Source organism: Onychostruthus taczanowskii, unplaced genomic scaffold (assembly GCF_017590055.1).
Source record: "Onychostruthus taczanowskii isolate IOZ18803 unplaced genomic scaffold, ASM1759005v1 scaffold4, whole genome shotgun sequence".
Lineage (NCBI taxonomy): Eukaryota > Metazoa > Chordata > Aves > Passeriformes > Passeridae > Onychostruthus > Onychostruthus taczanowskii.
This window is the reverse complement of record NW_024501459.1, coordinates 6302740-6324656: the sequence shown is the minus strand read 5'-3', so window position 1 is coordinate 6324656 and position 21917 is coordinate 6302740. Positions and strand designations below refer to the sequence as shown.

Sequence of the window (21917 nt, the reverse complement as noted above, 5' to 3'; positions counted from 1 at the left end):
CTTAAGTTGATTTCGTCTTAACATTTTAACCAAATGTATGTATTAAGCTAGTGTTTCCAATATCTTTTTAATTAGTGAACAGATTTTCTTTTTTGGAAAATAGCTTGAATTGTAAGAGTATATCAACAAAATATATTAAATATCTAGAGGAGAAATTCTGTGAAATGTTTTGTGATGGAAGTAATATTTTAATATTTGAAGCATCTGCAGGGAAAGACCTTTTATGTAACTATATAGTTCAGAAAAGAATCTATGGTTATTTTAAAAAATAAAAATGAAACAAAAAAGGCCTGTTGACTCAATTGTTTTGAGTATAAATTGGAATTTTCTTGTATCTCTTATCATAAAATGTTAACATAAATTTATTTCAATGAAATTATATTTTTAATGTTCTAGGGAAAAGTGAAAAAGAAACTGAACAAGACAAAGCAGAAAAAGGTAAGTCTGAAAGTAACATTCTGTTCTGAAATTCAAATCCATGCTTTCTGGGAGGATTCATTTAAATCAGACTAAAGACTAGTGAAACTTTGCTCCAGTACATCTCATGTAGATAAACTGCAGTTGAATAAACATCCAGAGAGCGTGTACTTTTATAGGTAAACTCTTGGTTGTTTCCAAGACTGGCACCAATGTAGCCAATCAATGTTACCTGGATGCAGAATGGAAGGATAGAATTCTTTAGGTTGGAAAAGACCTTTAAGGTCATTGACTCCAACTCACAACCTAACTGAACCATGTCCCTAAGTAACACATCTTTTAAATGCCACCAGGACAGCCTGACAACCTTTCCAGTGAAAAAAAGTTTTCCTAATGTCCCATCTAAACCTGTCCAGGAGCAACTTGGGGCCATGGCTTCTTATTCTGTCCCTTGTTACCTGTGGAAAGAGACCAACCTCCACCTCACTACCCTCACTACAATCTCCTTTCAGGATGCTGTAGAGAACAATAAGGTCCTTCCTGAGCCTGCTTTTCTCCAGGTTCAATGCCCCCCAAACACTCCCAGCTGCCTCATCAGATTTGTGCTCTGGACCCTTCCCCAGCTCCGTTGCCCTTCTCTGGACACGCTCCAGCCCCTCAATGTCTCCCTTGTAGTGAGGGGCCCAAAGCTGACCCCAGGATTTGGGTGCAACCTCACCAGTGCTGAGTACAGGGGGACAGCACTGCCCTGGTCCAGCTGGCCACACTAATGCTGATACAGGCCAGGATGCCACTGGCCTTCTTGGCCACCAGAGCAGGCTGGCTCATCACCAGCACCCCTGGGTGCTTTTCTGAAGGGCAGCTTTCCAGCCACTCTGCCCAAGCTTGTAGCATTGCGCTGACTCATGGGATGGTTTGACAACTCCTGCTGTTTCAGGACTAAAACGTTCAGTGTCATACTCCTAGATTAGTATTCTGGAGGTCAGAGTTCCACCAAGCTCTTTCTGCATCTGAGGGCGAGAGGCAATGTGGGCTGCCTGGCCCCTGGAGCTGGGTTCAGCACTGCCAGCTGTGCTAAGCATGAAGAGACAAGTGACATGGAAATCTGTCCTTGTTGACACTATGATTGCCTAGTCTGTCTTGTATAAAGTAGGAAGGTTCAGAGACAGATTAGATGGAAAAGAAGTGAGGTTTTGCTGCAGAGCACTGTGAATCTGCTCTCCCTGCAATGACATTTGTGCTGGCCCCACGTGTTCCCTGTCACTGCACAAAGCTTGCAAAACCTCTTTCGCTGGGATCAGGGCTGGTTGCTGACAGTGCCCAGAAACCTCAGGGATTCAGTAGCTCTACTCCTTTTTCATTCTGTTTCCATTTTCTGTGTGGCTGTTATTTTATATTTGAGTATTTAGAAATGCTGCTTTTCCAATATTTTGGTATAGTTTATTTGGTTTGGATTTGTATAGTGGTGGTTTAAACATAAGTTTCTAGGACTGGCAAACTTCAGACATTCTATTTACGTATTAAATACGTCACATGTAAGCATTACATATAAAAAGTAAAAGAAAAAAAAACAAAACAACCAAAACAACTTGGAAAGCTTGGCAATTATGCCTACATTTCCATTTATTGGCAGGGAATATCTTACTGCAATGGATTTACCTACTTGATAGTGGGGAAAAAATCACCATTATGTGCTGCTTTTTACAGACCTGTTAGAACAGTATAATAAAATGACATGCAAGAGCCATCCAGTGTGGGTAAAAAGCAGTCATAGATAAAAATGCCAGCTTGTGTAAGAAACTTACTAGTATGCAACATTACTCATCAGTGCCTGTACAAGAACTTCAGGATATGAAAGTGTGACAAAGTGGAGCTACTTTCCTTTTCTACCCTAGGTGCTTTGTGGTTTTGTTATTTTTTAAGCAGCAACTAAATAAATGTCACTGTTGACTACAGAATTTCTATAGGGTGGAAAAAGGGATAGTTTTGTTTTCCAGGTTAAATTGATAGAATTTTTCACCTACCAGGAAAAACAACCCTGCATTTTTAATGAACTTTGTTTATGGGTACACTGTTTGTGTGATTTTCATATGAGCTGAATTTTGCTGAATTTTTTTCATAGTTTGAACTGTTTTAAGTTTCACTTTTAATAAAAGTAGTTAGCTGTAGATGTCCTAGTCACAGGAAGTGGTATAAGGTACTATTGAATTTGTTTATTTTAAATTACCCTAATAAGATGCAGCAATAAATTGATGAGAGATGTATTATAAAATATAGTGTCCTGTGACTGGTATATGTAGGAAACTTGGACATCTAAGGAGTTCGCAACTTGAACCTTCATGTTTGGCTTGGGTTTCAGGTTTGCTTCTGATTCAGAGAATACATTCTGATGTGCAAGTCTGCATTTGTTTTGTGCTATTTGGACATACAAGCTCCAAAGAGCCTTCTGTGCAGAAAGTATTTATAGCTTTGAGTAGCTCTTGCAACATAAATAATTTTTCCTGCTGCAGCCACTTGGTTACCAAAGTGGCCTCCTAATAATTATGTACGTTTTAGTATTCAACAGTAATTCATCAAGGTTATTAGAAGTCTTACTGAAAATTTTTGATATTAACAAAACGCTCTCTGGAAAGTTCTCTAAAGAAATGAAAATGAAAATAAACTTGTTTCTAACATACAGTTGCTTCATGGTTTCTCTGTTATATTTAATTGAGGTGGATTCTTCATCTTCTCCATAAGAATGCAATCAGACTTTATATTTAAACGAGTAATTGAAATAGGATGGGTATTCCAGGTGAATATGAGAACTAATTCTTTAAAAGGTTTCACAGGTAGTACAGTGCAGGACATACATGCCACATCGATAAGTTGTCTTCCCATCTGAGGTAGTTTTAGTTGTTTTTGATCACATAGACTAAAAAAAAAAAAAATTAACTAAGAAGCCTAATTTTTAGAGTTTGATTTATATTGGACATATATTAAATATTTATTTATATTGGTGAACATATATAAAACATGAAAAAATAATTTTCAGCTATGGACCTGTTTGTTTCATATAGTGAACTTCAGCATAGGTGCTATTATTATAAATAATAATTTTCCCTTTTCAAAATTGATAAAGCATGACAGTAAAAATGAATGCTGTTAGCTGGAACATTCAGATGCATTGCCTTAGGAACAGAAGTACATGTAAGCCAGGCTTAGGACAATGTCATTCCACACATGGCCCTGCCACTTGGTGTCATTTTGATAACAGGTCAGCATTCACCATTGTTTACTCTAGGCATTTACCTTTGAAGATATGTAGGATTCCACTGTGATACCAGTAGAGACCTAATCTGAGGAGATTAAAATGCTGTTCTTCTGACTAAATGTAGGGCTTTGCTGCAGGGGTTTGCCCTAAATTCCATTTGGAACAGAGTTCTGTTGTCTGGAGAAAGAGCTTACACGGTTAGCTCACCTCCAGCATTGCCTCCTCGAGTTAGGTGGGCTGAGTTCCACCTTTGCAAGCTCTGCTTATAACAGTATACGTAGTACCCATTGATTTGCAAATCTGATACAGGTTACAATTAAATATCTGTGAGCTATGTTCAGAATGACCAACACAGAAGTGTAGTTGTCAAAGTCCAAAACTGCTGCATAATGACGTTCTGAACTAAATATATAGGACATTAGAATAGTACAGTGTATTTTTCAATAGCAAGTCAATGCAGAAATTTCTTTCTGGTTTTGTTAGAGGATTGCTCAAGTCTAGCCTTTGAGTGAATCCAAAAGTCTTAATGGTGAAAGAGAGGTGAATGATGGAAATACATCCAAAACCAAAATTATCTTTCTGCTGTTGTTTCTTATGATCAACATCTAACTAACATCTAACATCTAGCCAACCAACCAACATTAATTTCATACAGAAAACCCTGCAGAATACTGAATACTTTTTACTGCAAGGGAAATTGTTCTAGAATAACTGCAGTTAAAGATTTATTATAGTAATTAGATTCCAGCTTTATTAGTCTCTAAAATGCCTCAGTTTTTATTGTCTGATTACTTCCCCAGATAAGTTGATTATAGTGGTTTTGCCTGTTCTACCAATAGAGTTTAGAAAGATCTTTTAATTATTCTAGTGCTCCTGGCTTTAAATTGTGTAGATGCAGTTTACTCGGTTTTATACCTTCCAAGTTATCATTTATAGAAGCCCATAAAACAAGTAGATAACTTACACTCTCTGTATCTCACCTAATGAGCTTCCCAAACAACAGGACAATGACAGGAGTTTTTCATCATCATCAAATTCTCATTCAAGTGTCCAGTGAGATGCAGCACAATTTCCAAAACTAATTTGGATAATGATATGGGGCTAGTATCAGGAGGGAGGAAAATTACTTGAGCAAATTTTGAATTCCAAGTAAAACTCTGCTAATATGTGTATGTTTTTCAGAACATAATTGAAACTTTGAACTGGGAAGGTGTATTATTGTTAGTGGGTGGCAAAGGCAATTAGCAAAACAAAAGGTCACGAAATTAGTTCGAAAACAACTACAGCCCATCATCATCTACTTGTCATTGACCCACAATCAGAAGTTGCCATTCATAAGTTGCCAAAAGCATTATTGAATTTGTATCACAGCAGGGATGGGAGGATGTTTAGAAAACAAAGCCTATGACCCCCTCTGGAAATTGTTTCCTTAGTTTTTCAAAGTTTAAGACAGAGAACTAACAGGGGGAGCCTTTGCTGCAAGTGACTTACAAGACTGCATCACATGAAGGGGTTTTTATTTCAGATTAGCTTTAGAGATGGCATAACATAAGGAGACATAACTATATCATTATGGCCTCTACAATTAAATAATTAAAACTTATATTAAAACTTCATTTAGGACAAATCATTTATCAAATCATAAAATTATAGAACAGTTTGGGTTGGAAAGGATTTTTGAAGGTGATTTTGTCCAGCCCCTGCATTGAGGTAATTCAATTTTCTGGCTAGTGGTAAGAACAACATAGAGTCAGTGGAGTAGGATTGTTCCAGTGTACTTTTCAAATCAGAAACTGGGGACCACGTGTCCTCAAGGTGGCTGTAAAGACCAGCCTTTATCTTGAATCACTTATAAAGTAATTAAAGCTGGAGTCCTAACTCCTCTCTGATTTGCATGTGAGTAATAGCAGATGTAATATCAAGGAAGCCACCAGGAATGCTCCCTTAACATCATAGTGACAATATGAATGAATCGATAAGTGAATAAAAAAATCTAATTACAAGAACCAAACCACATTTACGAGGTGTAAGGAGTAGTGTCTTTCCACCCTCATGTTTTCTCCCCCAGGTCCACAGAGGGATTGTAATGTTATTGTCTCACCGTTTCTGAGGATCTAGAAATTTCATTAAAGGCAAGTTTAACAAGAAATACTTATGGTAATATGTAATATGGACTCTCATAATCACAGAGCAGGCCCCTCTCATTTGACTGTAAATCTCACAGCATTAGTTTCCAAAGACTAAAGCAAGACTGTCCTATGTGGAAGGCAATCTTTCCCCCAAAACTCCAAGTCAGAGCAGCCAGGCTGTCACTCACTGCTCTCACTGAATAGACCATGTTCAAAACGTCAGCTCCAGCACTGGAGGTAAGCCTGCCCTCCCACCCCACCAGTTTTGCTAGGCTCTGAACATAAGAAAAGGAGCAGAAGGCTTAGGAAGGGAATCATTAGTACTGAGAGCAAGAGGGAGGAGGAGAAAAGGTAGTCCCAGTTGAGATTTCCTCCTGGTCATGGTTGCACATCAGCTAACAAGCTCTCTGTTTGAGGTGTCCTTCCTGGCATGTCTGTTGGCACAGAATAAAACACAGAATTGTAGAGTATCTGCTCCCAATATTTTACAAGGCACAGGAGTGAGAGATGGTTTGTATTAAGTGTATAGAAGTGCATAGTGGTTTTTAGATACAAACACTAATTGTTCTGGAAGTGTTAATAGCAGCATGATGTTATCTCCTACTTTGCTCAGGAAGAAAATTGTACATGCGTCCTTTGATCAGAGGCTCAGAGTATGGCAGCTAGGACGAAACAATTCATGCTATGTGTTGTGGTAAAGATACCCTATCTTTTAAATTATCTTCTCAGGAAACAAGTTGAAGCCTTTACAGAGTAGAAAATACATTCACCCACATAAATTTGCTATCTGTTAAAATGCCAAGTGCATGGCATCGCTCTAGGGTAAAAGATGCATGTTAATTGTGAAAGATAATCATGATAGCATTTAGTATTTTTGTCCAATTCTGGCTAGTATTAACTGTTTTGATGTACCACACTGATATCTAATCAGGCAGGACATCACTGTTTTCTCTTTTAGGAAAATGAGGTTTTCTTTAGCCTGGATAATGGTGTTATATTTCAGATGAAAAGAAGAAATGGAGAGATTTCACACACACAACCATTCCCACTTCTCTGGAAGCTAGAGGGGATTCATTTACTCCATTATAGAAGTGGTATTACTAGTTATTTGTGACATTTCTATGAGTTTTTTCTCTATTGCTTTGGACTTGGGGCCATATATAATAAATATTTTTTTCCATGTACCAGGTATCTCTTTTTGTTTTCCTTGTTATCCATATAACTGCCTTAACATAATTGCCTACTTGGTGTTTTGTACCAATTTCCAACCTTGGGTTCTGCTCAGTTACACAAGAATTTGCAGGCATTTGATCATATGAGGACATTTGTCTAGAAATTCTAAAAAGTTTTAATTCCTTGATTATTATATCCTCAGGCAGCTTTTCACATTAATAGTTATGAAGTATCAAGAAATATAATTTTATGATTAAATCAACAGTTTGCAAAATTGCTTTTCTGGTGCTGTTTGAATGGTTTCTTAAGGTAAAACAATCTGCTTCAGATGAAGAGTTACAGAACTTGATTCTTTGAATGTTATTAGTATTTTATTTTTTACAGAAAAAGCTAATAAGAGCAGTGGGAATTGAGATTGCTTTCTATCACAAGGCAGTGTTTTTAATCACTTATGGCTTTTCTGAAATTGTAGTGCTGAGGTGAAATTTTACATTGGGAAAAATTTTGGAGCTTCAATGTTCTATTGCTGGCATTGGGCTAGGAGGAATCTCAGGTATGTGATGACTGGCACAGTGAGCTCCTGTGAGGACTTCTTTGGTTGTCAAATGAGAGAGTGAAAGTTACTTATGTAATTACAGTGTTGGCACTAAAGCACATTGGCATATAATAGTATATTACAGAAATTGTAGAACATATGACTAAGTGGGACCCTAAAGCTTATTTTGACTCTTTAGTTGACTGAAGGCCTTATCAGCTGTGCACATTGTTCTTGGCAGATGCTTACACATCTTGTTATTTCAAATAAACAGAATTTTCAGTAACTAGAATTCCACAATTGCCCTCAGCAGCCTGTTCCACTGTGCTTACTCAGAGATAGTAGTTCCAGATGTTCAAGCCAAATTATCTGTTATAGCCATTTTAAGCCTTCTCTTCCTTATCCTAACTATGATGATACAGAAAATAATTTATTCTTTTCATCTCTGTAGCTACGTTTTACAGCATAGTGTGTACCTGTCTTCCCATGGCAAGCTCTTTATTACTGCCTTTTTATCCTTAGTTCTTACCTATTGTTGCTCCCCTCCCCACTCAGTTAAAGGCAAAATATTTTTAAACCAGTCTTCAAGAGTGATTCAATTGTGTTTATTAATTTGATTATTTTTCCTTAATTTTGATGTGATTCTCTTGTGGTCTGAAGAGGATCTAGCAGTGTGTTCATTATTATTCAAAAGGAATTTCTCTGTCCCTTGTAGAAGTAAGACTGTCACTGCTTTTGGTGATGACAAGGTGCTTTTCAACATAAAGCCAAACTCTGCCTAGTATTTTATTTTTCATTTACCAAAACAGTTATATGAAATAGTTTATCAAATTTCATTGGATTATATGACAGGCTATTAAGTTTACTGTACCTTTAATGTGATACATTGTAATACATTGCTACTTCTATTTTTTTTTATAATTCTGTATCTTGATGAATGAGGTATGAGATTGCTTGTCATCACTGGTAATTGTTTTGTCTCCAGCACAAGAACTAGTGTAGAGTTTCTTGTAAGACTTCGTCCTAGGTAATTGTTTTGTCTCCAGCACAAGAACTAGTGTAGAGTTTCTTGTAAGACTTCGTCCTAGCTTGCTGCTTTTTCAGTGGAAACTTTTCTCTAACGAAGTCTTCAGGAATCCTATGACAGCAGTCCTAGCTAGAATGCCTATTCTCCAAGGCTATTATTTAAAATCCTCAGTAGTATTCTTGAAAGCCCACAGTATGATAAGTAAAAGGATTATTACCATTTTAATGCTCAACTTGATTTGGACCACAAACTGACCAAGCAGTTGTGTGATCATGCACAACTTCAGTGTCATGGTAAAATTTGTCATTGAAGAAAAATTTCATATATTTTCCCCTGAAAATAGATAAGTTAACTTCTTTGTATCATTGAATTTAATACATTGGGACACATCTGCTAAAGGATTATTGCACTAGAAGGAGGCAATGGATAATTTATTAAAATACCCCTGCAGGGAGATAGCAGGCTATCTGGTTAATATAGAGGAATGCTTGATGGTTATGCTGAAAGCTCCCTGGTGAATCCTTTAACACAGGAATAGAATGGGAGATGAGAATGATTGCTCATTATATAATGTTTACTGTGTTATATTGGTGCCTAGCAGATGAATAATATTTATGTTAACAACTCCTTTCCAGCTTTTTATATTGATCTCCTGCTGGTCTGGGGCTGATATATAATTGTACTGAAAATGGGAAGATAGTACTTTTTTTGTAATGGAGGGTGGTAAATAGGTTCTTCCAAGCTGGATATGAAAGGGAAGATATTGTATCTTTGTATCTATCAAGCCACAGACTTGTAAGATTTTAATTTACTTTTTAAATTTACTTTTTTTTTTTTTCTGAGCTGTTTCTCATATCCTTGTAAACTTAAATGAACCATAGAGAGTGTCCCACAGGCAGTGGGAGTTTCCTGGTGGGCGGGAAAGTTTCTTTCCTTTGCCTCAAAGGAACCTCACTGTTGCCATGCTTACTGAGTTTGAGAAGGACCAAATGACTCTGTCTTTCCATGAAAGCTAAAAAGCTGACAAATAGCTGTCCTGCCTCACTGAAATAAAGTTCCTGTGTAGCTGGCTGACCTTAAATAAAGATTTTGATTCATGCCATAAGAATGAGAACTCACGTTTTAGTTGCTGTTTATGTTACTTAGAGAACAGAAACTAAACCAAGTGTTTGGTAGCAATATCCCATTGGAAGCTCCCCAGATACTGTACTCAGAGGAACTGACATACCTCAGTTTTCTTGCTAACAGCAAAGGACAGTTTCACATGATAGTTAAGAGCAAAATGAACCTAAAAAGTCCTCAAGGTCACTTGCTTTCATTGGTTCCTTGGGTTGATGTTTCTGAGTTCTTCCACTCCTGCTGTTAAGCAAGCCTTAGAAATAGCAATGGTTTCTAGAAAAACTGAACTGGCATATTTTTTAAAAAGAAAAAAACCACAAAACCCAACAAACCTTTTGCATGTTGTGGGTTGTTCTTTTCAGGCCCAAGGATTTTATGTGAGAAACTTCACACGTGTCAGTCGCTGTGGACTGAAGGTTTGGAGTGGAAAGATCCTTGCACTTGAAATAAGAGCTGTTTATGTGAATTTTACTGGATTTTACTTGGAAGAGAATCAGTGCTGTGCTCCTTAACCATTATTATCATTGAATGCATGAAAAGACAGTAAAGACATTGCTTTCCTATAAAATGGAGGATAGTAAAGTAAGACAGAGAAAGACTGTGATCAGCGACAGATTGGAAAGCATTTCTCCTACATCATGTATGGGGAATAAAGAAAAGGCATCATAAATATCTGTGTTACCAAGAAAAATGTCACGGTTCTCTTTAGTCAGTGCAGTTCCATGACAACTACATTCCTTAAGAGCATTACTGTGTGCTTCAGTATAAATGTTTGATTTCAAATCAGGTTACAATAAAAAACTTGAAAGTGTTTGTTCCCTTGAAAGGGAAGCAAAACCAACATAGGTGAAACGAGGCTATTTGTGAGTTTATCTTGTAAAAGGAGTAAACTCCTATATGTCAGACAGTTGTTTTTTTGTGGTAGCTAATGTTTGTTTTGGTAGCTAATGTCATGAAAAGTTGCAGTCTGTACTATTTTAAGAGGAATTAACAGAGATTTAAGAATACTAGTACATTGCTGCTGTAGTACCTTTTGTTTATAAATCTTAATACGTTTTTTAATATTTAAAACTTTTTACAACCTTTGTGAATAAAAAAAATGGAATTTAGTAAGATAGCTTAAATTTTGTTCCCTTCCTGCTCTTGAGAAGCAATGGCATCTATTCAACTGTGCATACCAACACTGCAGAAGAGTTTAAAAGGGTAGTGTAAGAAAAACTCCACGCAGAGCTGAGTTCAGCATTGAGAAGAACAGTAAAAGTCTTACACAGAAAGAAACAAAGCTAGCCAAGGGTGGTTATTTTTCATTTTATACAGAGGAAATTCAGACGTCAGAAGTTCTGACATCCTCTAATGATTGGATGGACTTAGTAGTGGTTTAGCATAACCCAAGGCATTGTCTTTCTCTGAGGTTTGACACAAACGATGTGATTTGCCTGCCTAAAACTCTCTGTAGGATCAGAATCTCAGAGAGACAGTGTCATTTATTGAATCACAAGCACAGCTTCCACTAGGATGTGGTAGCTCTTGTCATTCCTGAACAGTGCACCTGAGGACTTGGGAAGCAGAATAAAACATGGCTAGTTATTATAACTTGTTATCCAAAATACATGCTGCAGCATTGCAGCAGATGGTGTTACACTGTAGGACCTTTGATTTAAACTTTACATATACCAGTTACAGCATTCCCTATTTAAACTTCTACAAAGAAAATAGTAATTTTACTTCTTTTTCTGCTATTAATGACATACTTTCCACTGGGAGGTGAAAAAGCAGTAATGCATAATTAAAGCAAAAAAGATGTGCTACTAGTTACAGATATACATAACTAGTAGTTCTATCAGACAATATGTATTTCTTCTACTTGTGTCAGAAAAGGTGGAATCTTTTTTTTCTAATGAAGTGCAAGTGCAGAGTTAAGCTGTAGCAAATGTGGAGGAAACCAGTTACCTGCTGTCATATATATCCTTCCAGTAGCATACTTGCATTTTTTTAATGACTAAGTAGTCTTACTGTAACCAGGTAGACATTGTTTAAGAGTAAACTACTATGAAGTAAATGGCTGTTTAAATTGACACCATTTACTTAAATTTACTTCAAATGCAGTTTACTTTGCACAATGTATTTCAAGGCTGATTTGCTACATACTGCTGCTGCTCTACCACTATGTGATAGCTTACTAAGCTGTAGAAACTAAGCTGATCTCTTAAAGGAGTCTTAACCCAACATTTCAGTGTTGAATTTGTTTTCATTAGGAAGTTCAAATACTTGACTTTTCAAGTCCCTCCTAACCTGAGTAACTATGATTTCTTTGAACTGTTCCAATCATAGAATGGGTGAGGTTTGAAGAGACCACAGTGTGTCATTTGGTTCAACCTTCCTGCTCAGGCAGGGTCATCCTTCAGCATACGACACAAGATTGCATCCAGACAGTTCTGGAATATCTCCGGTGATGGAGACTCCACAACCTCTCTGGGCAATCTCTTCCAGTGCTTGGTGATCTGCACAGTGAAAAACTTCTTCCTCATGTTCAGGTGGAATTTCCCATGCATCAGTTTCTGCCTGTTGCCTCTTGTCCTATTGCTTGGCAGCACTGAGAAGAGCCTGACTCCATACTCGTCACCTACTTTTAAGATATTTATACACATTGATGAGGTCCCCTCTCAGTCATCTCTTCCTAGGCTGAACAGGCCCAAGTCCCTCAGCCTTTCCTCATAAAAGAGACATTCCAGTCCCTTAATCATCCATCTTTGTTGCCCTCCACTGGATCCACTCCAGGAGCTCCATCTCTCTCTTTTCCTGAGGAGCCCAGAACTGCACACAGCACTCCAGATGCACTAGTAATTCCTCTAGGCAAAGCATATAGTCACAGCTTTTAGAAATGACTAGTGTGCCCTGATGATCGTGTTTTTCATGATGCCATATACATGTGGAAAAATAACAGTTCTCTTTGCTCTTCCACATCAGTTGAACCATTTGGAAAAAAAAATCCTTGACTATAATATAAAGAAAAATGCTTTATTCTAAACTTAACTGCCGAGTTACTCAGTTTGAATGACTGAAGTTTGCTTTTTCTTATAGGAGTTTGTGATTGTAATAAATAAGAAATCAGTTTCTTTTCAGTGTAATTTGAAACTGCCTTACTTGAAAATGATGCACTTTGCTAGCACAGTCCCTAACTAAGTGTTACTCCGGGCAATTGAAATACGAAAGAAGTAATGAACTGTCTGTTTGTTCAATCTTCTAGCTAAAAAGAAGAAGAAGCCAAAGCTCTTAAACAAGTTTGATAAGACCATTAAAGCTGAGCTAGATGCTGCGGAAAAACTACGTAAAAAAGTAAGTTTTGAATGTTTCACTCAGGATTGTATGCAGTGGACAAAAATCAATAAATTGAATACTTGTAAAAAGGAAGAATGAATTTTAGATTACTTTTTGTGAAATTAACTTTTGAAATAGTCAGTGCATATTTGTCCTTCAAGTTTAATTTCCCCTGGATAGTTTGTCTTAATTTTTTTAAAGTCATAAGTGTATGTCTGTTCATATGTGTTTGTTAACCTTGAAGATATGTAGCTTAATCATTGAATTTCTGCTTAAATGGATCACATCATACAGGGTTAGTTCTGTCCTATCACTCTTGTCCAGTTGACTACTGAAGTCAAGTGCTACCAGATAACTCTGTGTGTTTCAGCAGGGATATTTCAGTGAGTGTTCCAATGCCTTGTGAGTGTTAGGTGCAGATCACTGAAGTAGGTGTTGCTTCTGAGTCCTGGGAGTGCCTAGGCTGCTGTACAGCTGCTTAGAGGACAAAAAAAAAAGATGTTCCTGCTTCTCACCAGGGGCAGCAAGACCTTAACATCAATCATTCAGTTTGGGTAGTTCTGAATTTAATAACTTGACGATGAAAAACAAACCAAAAATCCCCCAAGCTCTTCATTCATTTCTCCTTATAGCTTCCAATTTTATACTTTCATTTGAATATTTCAGAAAAGAATACCTTTGCAAAGATGTCCCTTTTCCAGATGTGAGATTAAATACTGAAGCAAGACTGTGGCTGTTAAAAATGAGAGACTTCAAGTCTTTTGAATGTATTTCTTGTTAAAAAAAACCAGTCCTAGACTCACAGACAGTCCTAGCACATAAGGAACAACTGCAGGTCTTTGCTACCTAGATTTGAGGTGGATGAGCAGTGGGATATAATATTTTCAGTACAGTAAAATATAAACCAATTTGATCATTGAGGGTGCAGGATTATTCTTGATTTTCAGGACACACTGTGCAGTTTTGACTTTATCTTGCCATCTGTGCAGCCCCAGAGTTCTGGTAGGTCTGTGATGGGACTGAAGGGCTCTTGCATAGGGAGCACTAACCTCTGACTGCCACTGCTGCTGTTCCTCACTAGAAGCCTTCTTTACATGTTAGAATACAAAAACAAAAGAAATTTTCATGCTTCTTGTTAATTAAGCAATTGGTTAATCAGAAAAAGGCGTAACAGACACATTTGATGAATCTGTAGGGTCAGCTTGTTGACTCTCTTTTCCTGTTGTATTTCTTGATAAGTTACAGATAGTCATACATGTCATGTAGGAATTGGGATAAATTTAGGAGCAAATCAGATGTGTATAATATTTTAAGATAGTAGGGCAGTTGTGTATCATTCATACACCTATAACTCGTGTTTATAAAGCTGCAATGAGGTGGAAGTGGTAACAAGGTCTATTGCCAAATGTTGCCAAGCAGTGCTTAGCACATGTTTGACAGTGGGGCGGGTTCTTCTCAACTTCCATCTGTACTTGCTAGTCAATGTCCATCACGGGATCAATCCATCAGGAGAATACCACAATTACATTTAGACTTGTGTGAGATGTCCTGAGGGACACTGTCATACAAAGAACTTGGAGGAAACAAGCATACACTGTGGTTGAGTCTACAATATTTTCCTTAGAACTATAGTTACGGTGCTGTTCATCATGACAGGTATGCAGAGGGAAAATTTCCACCTGTCTCCAGAATTTTCATCCTGTTCTCTATTATTTCTCCTCCAGAATTTGTTATTAGCAGTAGGGTCTTTACTTTTCTATACAGACAGGTTATTTTCATCTCAGCATTTTCTCCAGTGAACAAGGGAAAGTGAGTAAAGTATGAAAAACCAAGTTATTAATTTTAACCATGGAAATTAGATGACATTGTTTCATAAATAATGACAATTCCTCTTAAAAAGGCAATCCCAGCGAAAGTATGAGTGAAAGCTGTTGATTCAGTCTGCATTGTTTTGTGTTTGTTCTTTAATTGTAAAACTAATGTGTTATTAGGTCCTGCATCCTTCAGCATTTTTTTAGATAGAATTGCTGATAAATATCTCTGCTTTTCAGGGAAAAGTTGAAGAAGCTCTAAGGGCCTTTGAAGCATTAGTGAATCGATATCCACAAAGTCCTCGAGCAAGATATGGGAAAGCACAGGTACTTAGGAAAAAAAGTGATAGGTGTTGAAAAAGTTGAAATAAACTTTTTTTTTTTTTACCAATAGAGTTATAAACACTATTTGGAATTAATTTATAAATTTATGCTGGTTTTCTAGATAAAAAAAGAATCATGTGATCTGTCATATGTATCTCTTCAGTCAGCTGTCCTTCCCCAGATGTTTTGGCAGCTTTCGTGGAACTTCAATGGGAAGTACTGTAAATAGCAAAAAAACAAACAAAAAAAACCCCAAAACAAAACAATAACAAAACAAAACAAAAAACAAAAAAAAACAAAAACAAAAAAACCCCTCCCCCAAAAAAAAGGCACATCCTATAGACCTCAGGAGAACTGTCAGGTGAATGGCAAGAGATAAATACCAACTAATACCCAGTGCAGGAGCAACAGGCGGAACCTACCTGTTGCATACTATTTGCTGTAGCTGGGAAATCAACATGTCTGTCAGCCTGGGATAAATGCAGCTTTTTGCTCTAGTGGGAATAGAGAAGAGGATTTGGAGATTTAATAGAGAAAGAGTTAAAGGATAAAGAACAGAAATTCTCAGGAAGTGAGGCTTAATTAGCTTTACTTGTAGAGTGAGTTATGGTTCAGGTGTTTCCCTTCAAAAAAAAAAAAAAAAAACTAAAAAAAAACCAACCAAAACCCAGAAGGCATCAGAAAATAATCTCTGCATTTATAATACTTTTAGGCTGTGTTGAGATGTCTCAAAAGGGAATAATAGTAGGATAATCCTGCTGCACTAAGAATAATAAAAAACTCCTTGAACTCATGTTAATCAGGATAAAAAAGTGAAGTCCTCATTGCAGGAAGGAATGGTGCTGTAGACAATTGATGAGGAGCTTGGAGTCACAACCAGTTTCCACTTGGTTAATAATAGTCATGCTAAAACCAAAGCTGCAATTGTCCAAAAATCTATCACACAAGCACTTGATACAGAGCAGACCAAATGCTTCAGTGCTCTCTGTGATAACAGTTTGCTGAACTCTTTGCTATTTACAGTAGGAGACCACTTTGTTCATACACATGATGAATTTCTCTCTGTTAAGTTACACTTTTAATATTTACCAGTTTTTACAAATCTACTCATTATATCTAGTAGAATATGCTTGCTGCCTCCTCAATTCCTTTAGGGAGAAGGGCAGATCACTGCAGCCAGTTGTGAAATTTATTCTCATTCGGAATTCCCATCTCAGTGACCCAGCTTCATTTGTCTATTTACAGCAATTTGTAGTTGCCTACTACTACTTTAGTAATCCATGAAAGGTCAATACAGACCAAGATCTGAAGAAATAATTAGGTGCATTTCCTGAGAGTGTGTAAAAACAATGATAAATTCATTTTCTGTAGCCTTTGAAGATTCATACTAGTCATTTTACTGAATAGTCATATTAATATAATCAGTGGCAATTTTATTGAACCCAGTGTGTGTAAGTTTAAGCTGTTTGAAGGAATAGGAAAACCATAGGCTTCAGATAGATGAGTTATTCTTAAGATTTGCATTGTAACACAGCATTATTTTTAAATGGGTATTCATACCAACAAAATTCATATAAATTTGCTATTTCTCATCAATAAAAGTAAAACTGCAAAGGATAAGGTTAAAGGCCTTGAAGTTTAAAGCTAAAGAAGGTGAAGAATTCACCCTAAGATTATATTTCTCCTTTTCTTTGAAGCATCAACCAGCATTATATGCTAATTTTGTAGATTCAGTTTTTAATAAGACATGAGGATTGATTTTTTTCTGGATCCTTTAATGGCTTTAAAAGGCAGCTGTTTTCCCAAAAAAACTGCAAAATATTTAATTGTTGGTATGTTTTTCAGAAATATCAGTAGTTCTTTATTTGCTCTCTGAATTACACTTGAGCCAGATAATGAACTCTACAGAATTCATTAACATCTTTACAACTGGAAAGAACAATGGATAGGTTTTTAACCTCCTTATATGGTTTATACTGGTGGAGTTATGCAGATTTTATGCTGACAATTTTTGCTTCTTTTTTTATATATCTGTAATATTCTTTGCCCTGCAATTCCTTTGATAAAAGAAGAAATAAATTTCCTAGTGAATGTACATCGGAAAAAATAAGTTATTGTTTAAAGCTGATTTCTGAAGTTGTCTCTGAAAGCTGCTTGATGAACTGTTTGGCTGAGTAACCACATTTTTTGGTATTTCCAATACTAAGTTTTAAAGCAACTCAAGTGCAAAAATATTTCAGATACTTGTTATAACATATAGAGATAACACAGTTGAAGCAATTTCATTTAATGTGTGTTTTTGATGCAACAGTGAATTTAAATAGACCAACAACAGATTCTGCACCATCATGCTTGTGATACGTCTGCCGTGGCTCTTGTCTTAAGGAAGAACATAAGCCAATAAATATAGAAGTATTTGAGAAGAATGCATTAAACATGTGAAAGTGCATGCATTTATATAAGCAATTGAAAGTAAGCCTTTAAAAATTGTGCATTTGAGACATAGTCTTTTTCAGCTATGGAAGCAAAGTATGAACATGCCTTACCACAGGTGAGATCAGTCGTAGCTTCTGTTAAATTTACTGAAGCTGTAATTTCACTGTGGAGAGCTCATATATCTTTGATCTGCTTCTGAATTTGATGAACAAATTTAAGTTTTGAAGGAGTTCTAGGGTACATATTCTATCAAAGTAGGGAAGGAAAAAGGCAATTCTTAATCCATTTTGCAATAAAGAGTGTAAATAAATGTGTCAAATAGATAAAAATGTTTGTTGGTGTGTTTTGACCTGTGTATTGCTTTCAAAGCAAGGCTTAGTATACAAATAGTCCATAGGCAAAATTTTGCATTTCCTCTGTGTTATTAAAACAGATTGCTTCATCTGCTTTTGAAAGCAGAAATTATGAATTCTACAAATATTAATTAAAAATCTGTGTTAATGTGTGGTTTAGGTGCAAATTTTCTCCTGCTTCTCCTTTCAAATAGTTTGTAGGTAACAAGATTAAATGGTAATTCTAGTTTGCTTTCCCATAAAGCAGAATCCATATTCTAACAATTCCATAGTTTGTCTGGTAAGAAAATAGCTGGTTTTAAGACTAATGGATTATTAGGTGTTCTAATAATGGTTATTCTTTCTAGTCTGAAGATGATTTAGCTGAGAAAATGAGAAGCAATGAGATGCTGCAGCAAGCTATCAACACTTATGATGAGGTGGTTAGTCTGCCAAATGTCCCTTCAGACCTGATAAAACTGAGCTTGAAGCGAGAAGCAGACAGGCAGCAGTTCCTTGGTAAGTTTTGAGGATGGTATAAAAATTAGAATTGTCTGAGCAAGGATTTCAAGACATCACTAAGGATTTTAAGCTGACAATTCCATTGAATTTTTGGTTATACTTGTCTTCCTAGTATCTTAAATGAAAGCCATTTTTATTATTTAGATTTTTTCTAGGGAACTAGTGTCTATAATTTAGGATAATAGTGCCTGTACAAAGCTACAGCAGATGCTATGAGAAGCTATGATGATAGGTAGTCAAAAATTTTTATTGCCAGTCAGAGAAGAAACTTTTTCGACTGAAGCTGAAGAAAATCAAGAGGAAATTACTGGCATAAGCAGAGTAAACAGACTCAGAATAAATTTTCAGTAAACACAGAGAAGAATGGAGTTGAACATGGGGAGAACAGCCCCAAGATTTAGGTTTAGATTCTAGGTTTAGATCTCAATTCTGTGATGTATGAGAAGCAATGATTAGAATATGAGACAAAATCAGGAGTTCTGTTCCTATGGGTTGGATTTTTAATATCAAGTTGGTTTGTTCCTGCTTTTCTTTAGCTAGACCTCATTTAGGATGTCAAGGAAGATACTTAATTTAAGCACATCAAGCATGATAAACTTCATAACAGAAGTAGAGTAGAACTCTTACTTAAAACTAGAAATTAATTGAATTTACTTAATTAAGGTGAAGTTTATTAATATATGTTTACTTCGTTTTGTCCAGTGCTTTGCTATCTGTGTATGATAGAGCAACCAAAGCTTAAATAACGTTATTTCTGCACTGTGAAGGGTTCTCCACAAGAGGCTGCCATAACACTGTGTGATTGCAGTGATTCTCTGAGATATTCCTGGTACACCCACAGTGACAGCCAGGCAGCTGCATGTGCTCCTGCCTGCACGAGTTTTTCCAGGTTCTCCTTGATTGTCAGTCAAAGTGGATCACTTGCCTCTGATTTGTGTTTCCTTAGATGTTGTGTAAACGTCTTACTATCGTTTCTTATATCTGCACTTGTAATTAAGTCTTGTTCAATCAAATCAGGTCGCATGAGGGGTTCCTTGGTTACTCTACAGAAATTAGTTCAGCTGTTTCCCGGTGACACTTCATTCAAGAATGACCTTGGTGTTGGTTACCTCTTGATAGGAGATAACAACAATGCTAAGAAAGTATATGAAGAGGTGAGTTTCCATTCCAGCCAAGGAAAATTATTATTTACATTCGTATGTTCATTTGAAAGATTGATTGATTTTAACTTTTTTAGTTGTTAAACATGTCACATGTGAGATTTTTGAAGGGTTGAAACAATTTTTTTTTTCTAGTGCAGTCATCTTCTAATTTTAATTTATATTTTCTGCTACTGTCATGCTGAGTTTTTCCCCACTGACAGAAAAATACTGGTTATTTCCATATGCTTAATAATAAAAAATCTTCTATCTTCTGGAATATATTGACAAGACATCTAGATGTGTTGTACGTAACATGTAATAAATAATGCATATTGTAAAAAATGATAACCAGTCTTCAAGACAAGGAAAGCAGAAGTAAGCCAGTTTCTTTACAGGAACATTTCTAACCATGTAATCAAGTAGATCAGTTCTCACAAAGCTTTTTTACCTTAGTTTTTTCATCTTTTTATACGCAGCTTAAAAATCTATTTTTCTTTCACAATGTTTGTAGTGTGGGCAATTTGTTGGATTTATATTTCTGTCTTACACTGTGGTTATCTGGTTGGGGAAACTTCACGGCCAGGAAAGGCCAGTCTGCTCTGTGATCTAGAAACCCTGTTAACATCTGGAAACTGTCTGACAGATGTGGAGTCTGATATCATTGGTAGAGCACAAATCATCACACCTGACCAGGAATGGTCCTGTTGATGTTGGCACACGTGTGGTGCTTGTGTAGGACAGGCTTGCTAATTGTCTGGTTATGGAGGCTGGAAAGGGATCAGCAGGATTAGTGCCACCTCCTGAGAATAAAGGCCTGATTTTCCATCCCCTACATCTGGGAGGCTGAAGAGAATCTCATCTCTGATAGCTTCTCAAAGAGAAGGAGGGTGTTCAACCACATGGCTGGAAGCAGAAGCCAAACACTAGAAATACCATTTTTTTTCCTCAAGCTCCTCTGGTAGTCTCAGATGTTGCCAGAATAATGTTTGCTTTGCTGTTTTGGCTACTTTTTAGGTCCTTCCATAAAACATTTCTGTCCAATAACTTTTGGCTCGCTGTCAAAATTTCTCAGAGGATTGAAAATATTGGCTTTTAAAGATAGAATTTATTAAACAAACCTGCTACTCAAGCTGCAAAGAATTTGAGAAAACAAAAACATACTCCTTTTGGGCAAGATTTTTCCATGCAATTATTCAGTGTTTTGTTGCAAACAACATAATTGTTAGAAATTCTCAGTAATCACAGGGAATTTGTCTAATTGGAGGAATGTCATGAATTTGCTATATAATTACTTTGATACTGAATTTTATATATTTCAGAAGAAATACACAGGGCTCTGATTAAGAATAGATAGGCAACTGGTGTGCTTTTAACATATTGTTTTCCATTCTTCTTTATCTAGTGTAATTGCTCTGTTTTGCAGTTCACTAACACTGAAATAGAATAGAGCACAGTGATGTTCTGTCATTGTAAAAGGAGGACAAATGATTTTTTTAAGGATTTGGATTAATTTTTTTAAAAATTATGGTGGGTTTGTCTGTATTTTAGATATTACTCAGGCTGAATTCCAACACAATAATGTAATTTTTTGGTTGTAATTCAGGATATGTTTACACTAAGGATTTTAAGAAAGAATACCCAAAGAAACAGGGAGAATCTCGTGTACCTTCTTTGGTTCTTGCTTCTGCTGGAGGCTTCTTGCATGATTTTTTGCAGATTGCTTAAGGGCTACATGGCCTGCTCTGGAGTGCTTTGCTCAGCTGTTGCAAGGCATATTTAGAAAGTGCTTTGTTTTGAGTTTGTACCATCAGTGATCAGGTTCCCTACATGGCAGAGAAAGGGCAAAATGAAGAGGCGTTCTGAGGGCCTCAAGGAGACGTCTTACTCTTCCCATGATTTTTTGAAAAGCTGGGAAACTTCTGCAGTGTGACTAATTCCTTTTCATTTGTGTAATCTATTGATACAAAAATGTTAAGAGAGCACAGACAAGAGTGTGAACTCATTGCTGCAAAGTAGATACTACCAATATTTATGAATCCTGTGTTCTGTTTCCCAGTGTAAGAATGTTTGTGCATTTTATTCAAGTGTTCTTTAGTGCAGAAAACACAAGCATCTTAGACTTCAGTACACATCCTCAAGAGAGCATACCCCTCATTCATCTTAAAGTCTCATCTTTTTGTTGATTTCCCTCTAGCCTTACACACGGTTGTCTAAATTCCTGTGTATGTGGTACTTATTTCTGCTGCTCAGGAAAATTCCCAAGTAGTTAAACACTCTTCTCTGCGGAGGAACTTAAACTCCAAATTTCCCATTTCCTGGGAAGCTGCCAGATTCGTGGGCAAAATCTTTACTTCCTGCTGTAGCATTTCAATCTCTATT

The 21917-nt window shown here is 36.5% G+C and overlaps 1 protein-coding gene across 2 annotated transcripts in view; it reads left to right on the top strand.

Annotated features, from left to right (window-relative positions):
• The window catches only part of ASPH (aspartate beta-hydroxylase), a 114497-nt gene that overhangs the window by 63523 nt on the left and 29057 nt on the right, over positions 1 to 21917 (top strand). For both annotated transcript variants that reach the window (XM_041412810.1, XM_041412809.1), the window contains 5 exons: positions 397 to 438; positions 12901 to 12989; positions 15023 to 15109; positions 18243 to 18393; positions 19414 to 19550. In XM_041412810.1, coding sequence (XP_041268744.1) covers positions 397 to 438; positions 12901 to 12989; positions 15023 to 15109; positions 18243 to 18393; positions 19414 to 19550 — 506 coding nt within the window. The remainder of the gene's footprint in view (positions 1 to 396; positions 439 to 12900; positions 12990 to 15022; positions 15110 to 18242; positions 18394 to 19413; positions 19551 to 21917) is intronic.